Below are 4556 nucleotides of genomic sequence, written 5' to 3'. Positions count from 1 at the left end.
CCCAAAAAAAAAAAAAAAAAAAAAAAAGCCCTGGTATTTTGTTTTCCTCTTTCACACTCCATCCAGTCTTCTCCCTTTCTCCTTTGCCCTTACAACTAGAGTGACCCATTATTCTCCAGCCTGTCTACATATTATAAGATGAAGAGATAAGGAAGTGCTACCTCCTCAGCTTGGCTATTTAGGCAGACCATTTTCCTTCAGAGCATCCAAAATGACTGAACAATTTATCATTTCTTCTTTGTAAATCACTTTGAACTTTTATCTCAAGTTGATCTGTGAAGGTAAACATAAATTCTTGTTGTAGGATCCATGCTCTTGTCTACTGACAAAGCTCTAGGATATCTTATATAAATGTGTGTGTGTATGTGTGTGTGTGTAGATAAAATTAGAATAGAAATAACAATTAGAGTATCATCTCTGCTTCTAATGCCAAACCACAAGGTGGCAAGTTTTTTTCAGTGCAACTTGGCATAGTGAAAACTGCAGTTGGGCGAAACAGTTCTCTCTCTCTTAGCCTTAGGTTGGCCCGTCTTAGATCAGAACATGCTGTTGATCTTGACTTGTTTGTCAGGGCTGACCTGGCATGGAGGTGTGAAACTTTAACGGTCCCTCTTTAGCTGCCCTCTATGAAACCTATGGTCAGAGAGCCTTCTTGCTGGGGCTAGTGGCTCTCAGACTCAAAGCAAAGATGCATTTTTCTATCTTGCTCTCTTTGTTCGAAAAAATATGAGGATTCTATAATGCATCATTTTAGCATTTACAAGTTGTTAACTGTTTTAGTCATTATGAATGTTACATTTGTACAGCTTTGTAGTTTACAGATATGCTCTACATACTTGATCTCATTTGATTCTCATAATTGCCCTGTGAAGTAGGTTTCAGTATTCTTTATATTGTCTCCTTTATTAGAAAGACTGGGACCCAGAGAAACCAGGAGAAATGCCCAAGGTTACACAGCTAGTAGCGAGGCTAAATGCTAGGCCTCTCAAGTCTTTGGTGAGTGTCCTTTCTATAGGATGACAGCGAGAGTTTAGCTACACAGTCTAATTCAGCCAAACTCAGTAGTATTTGATTGACTTTTCAAAGGCTGAGGAGTTGGGACCTTTGAACTTTCATTCCAGTAGGCAGTGCGATATTGAGCAAATTATTAAAACTGGAAATGGGGTTAATGGTACCATGTCGTGGATCTAACTCCCGTACAACTAAGTGATGACTAGTATAGGATTTTTAAATACCTAGTGACATATAAATATGAAATATTGCCAACAGTATAGTATAGAAAGAATTCACGTTGTGACTAATGAGCATATAGGATTATATATTACACTGCATGTGCTGAGACTTTGAGAGCTTTCCAAAGATAATACTTTCCGAAAGATATATGTTTGAACTTGAACTCAGTCTGGGAATATCTCTGTTTTAAGACCAGAAGTTTGCTTAAAGAAGAGATGCATACTGTGCCCTCAAACTTATTAGGTAGGTGGTAGAAGACTTGAAGAAACTTGTTTTCAGACCTCTGTGTGTGTGCGCGCGCATGTGTGCATGCGTGTGTGTGTGTGGCATTGAATCACTCATATCAAGTCTCTAACTGTAATAAATATGTATAAATACAGTAAATGGGGGAGGGATGTTCCTCTCTCTTGAGATTCCTTTGTCTTTGGTCCTTTTTTTTTTTTTAATATCTATTTGAATGGAAATCAGAGCATGCTCCTTCTCCGAACTGAGAACCCATCAGCGTCCTCCTAAGATGTACATTTTTCTTTTTAAATAGAAATGACTAGAAAAGCTTTTTAAATTTTGCATTTCTGTGTTACTGCAATAAACGGGCAAATGTAAACACTACAGAGCACCTGTTGCTGGGAGGCTTTGGTGTTTGTGAGATGCGGCAGCGTGCTCCTGCTGGGGAGGAAGAGTGGCAAGTGTGTACCTGGTTCCCAGGGTCGTGGAGGATCTGTCTGGACCAGACTGTTATGATCTATGAACTGGTGTTGGAGACTCAGCCTTCTGTTGTAAACTTCTCATATCATATCATGAGGAGAATCCATTTAGGGGTGATTTTATTTACTCTTTGCTTTTCTAACCCTTTAAGACCAGAAATACAATAGTTGTTTTAGTATGTAGAACTCTTGGCTAATGTTTTTGATCAAGCAACTCTTCCTTGATCCGTAACCACGTAAGGTCTTTTTGAGAGGCCTTATTGCTTGAATATTAGGCCTTCAGTGAGGCCTGTTAAGAGAAAGTGTAAAACTCAGACTCCTGCCATTGAAATGTTGGTTTTGCTCTGACTAGTTGAGACCAACGATTCTCTCACTCTTTCATCTCTACCCTGCCAGTGAACCATGAGTGCCTGAGTTGTGACCATCACAATGACATTCGTTAAAAAGTTAGGAAAACCCACAGTTTACCTGGCCAATTAATTGTATGTCACTCTCCTGACCACTGATATAATAAGGTATTCTGACCTACTTTATGAGCCATTTATTGAGCTGCTGTATAAGTCTAGGCTGTAAACCTCCACAGAAAGCGGGTGGAAATGACTTTTTGTTGTTCAGTTTTCTAGATGAGGGGCAAGGTACAGTGGAAAGAGAAAGCTTTGGTGTTAGACAGACTTAGGTTTGCAAACTGGTGGCCCTGGGGTTTTTTTGTTTTGCTTTGTTTTGGTTTTGGTTTGTTTCTTTAGTTCTTAGGTCCTCCGCCTACTTTGAAGAGTTAGTGTAAGGACTAGAGATAATACACATGAAGTTAAGCATGTAGACACTGTTGCTGTCACTCAGCACAGGATTGCCAAGACCCTTTCTGAAGACTCAGCTCTAACGCTGTGTCTTCACTGCAACACTGTTGCTTTTGCCACTCCAGACTCCCACCAGTCACCTTCCAGGTAACACTTCTTTACACATCATAAGGCTTATTATGAAAGTGTGCATTTTAAATTGTGTTCTTTGCTTTCTTCTTACAGATCTGTAAGAGCAAAGCTAAAGAATCGCAGCAGTATTATCACAGCTTGGCTGTCCGGCAGAGTCTGGCTGTCCATTTTAACATCCAGCAGGACTGTGGTCACTTCCTTGCTGAAGTTCCTAAACGTCTGCTTCCCTGGGAGGACCCTGATGCCCTGGAAGAGGAAGAGGATGAAATGGAAGCGACGGAAGAGGTGAAAGGAGGAACTGATGGAAAAAGCCCAGAGCCCGGCTCTGAAGCAGAGTCATCCCACAAAGAAAGCCAGGCAGTCGTTAGCAGGAAGCAGAGAAGCCACGTCGTGGTCATCACCAGAGAGGTTCCCTGTCTCACCGTGGCCGACTTTGTGCGAGACTCTCTAGCGCAGCATGGGAAAAGCCCTGACGTGTATGAGAGGCAAGTGTGTCTGCTGCTCTTACAGCTGTGCTCTGGCCTGGAGCATCTCAAACCCTACCATGTCACTCACTGCGATCTGCGTCTGGAGAACCTGCTGCTTGTCCACTACCAGCCCGGAGGACCCGCCCAGGGCCTTGGGCCTGCGGAGCCCGGCCCCACCTCTTCTTGTCCCACGAGGCTCATAGTAAGCAACTTCTCTCAAGCCAAGCAGAAGAGCCATCTGGTAGACCCTGAGATCCTCCGGGACCAGTCCCGCCTCGCCCCAGAGATCATCACAGCCACCCAGTATAAAAAGTGTGATGAGTTCCAGACAGGCATCCTCATCTATGAGATGCTGCACCTGCCCAACCCCTTCGATGAGAACCCAGAGCTGAAGGAGAAGGAATACACTCGAGCAGACCTGCCTCGCATCCCACTCCGCTCCCCCTATTCCCGGGGCCTGCAGCAGCTGGCCAGCTGCCTCCTGAACCCCAACCCTTCTGAGCGACTCCTCATTTCAGGCGCCAAAGGCATCCTCCAGTGTCTGCTCTGGGGCCCCCGGGAAGGCCTCTTCCAGACTTTCACTGCCTCCCCCAGCCCAGTGCAGAGGAATGCCCTGCTCCAAAACTGGCTAGACATCAAGCGAACACTGCTCATGATCAAGTTTGCTGAGAAGTCCCTGGACAGGGAAGGTGGCGTCAGCCTGGAGGACTGGCTTTGTGCTCAGTATTTGGCTTTTGCTACTCCAGACTCCCTCAGCTGCGTCGTGAAAATCCTGCAGCCCCGTTAACGTGTCCCAGTTGCTGCTCTTCCTTCATTGTCGCCTTCTTCAAGTGGCTCACATACTTCCCCTTCCTAGTACTCACACAGAATTCAAGGAAAGGGGAGAGACGAGCCTTCCATCCCCATCCATGAACAGATGAGTCCACTCTGAAAGGTTGTCCTCAGCTCTAAATCCAGTGAGACGCTGAGTCCCTCTTAATTTCACAGGAAGTCAGCCGCACAAACATGCAGCTGCCTTCCGTGGGAATGCCTTCCGCCCTAACTGTCCCCCAAATGCAGGGAAAATGAAGACATATCCTTGAAGGGACAGCTCCTCTGGTTTGAACTCAGTGAGCTGGGTCCAGTTCCTCCATAATTCTGAATATCCCCTGTCTTTTTAACACCGTGTATTTATTCTCACTAGCAATAGACGGTTTTAACCAGTCCTTACCACCATCCACTAAGCT

At 44.8% G+C, this 4556-nt stretch overlaps 1 protein-coding gene across 1 annotated transcript in view; it reads left to right on the top strand.

Moving 5' to 3' along the window:
* The window catches only part of PEAK1 (pseudopodium enriched atypical kinase 1), a 255154-nt gene extending 251037 nt beyond the window's left edge, over positions 1–4117 (top strand). The window contains exon 6 of the mRNA XM_007469163.1: positions 2957–4117. Coding sequence (XP_007469225.1) covers positions 2957–4117 — 1161 coding nt within the window. The remainder of the gene's footprint in view (positions 1–2956) is intronic.
* The last annotated feature ends 439 nt before the right edge of the window (positions 4118–4556 follow it).

The sequence above is a fragment of the Lipotes vexillifer genome, unplaced genomic scaffold, assembly GCF_000442215.2.
Source record: "Lipotes vexillifer unplaced genomic scaffold, Lipotes_vexillifer_v1.1 scaffold103, whole genome shotgun sequence".
In the NCBI taxonomy this organism is placed as follows: domain Eukaryota; kingdom Metazoa; phylum Chordata; class Mammalia; order Artiodactyla; family Lipotidae; genus Lipotes; species Lipotes vexillifer.
Note: the sequence above shows the minus strand (reverse complement) of the source record. Positions and strands in the feature narration are given on the sequence as shown.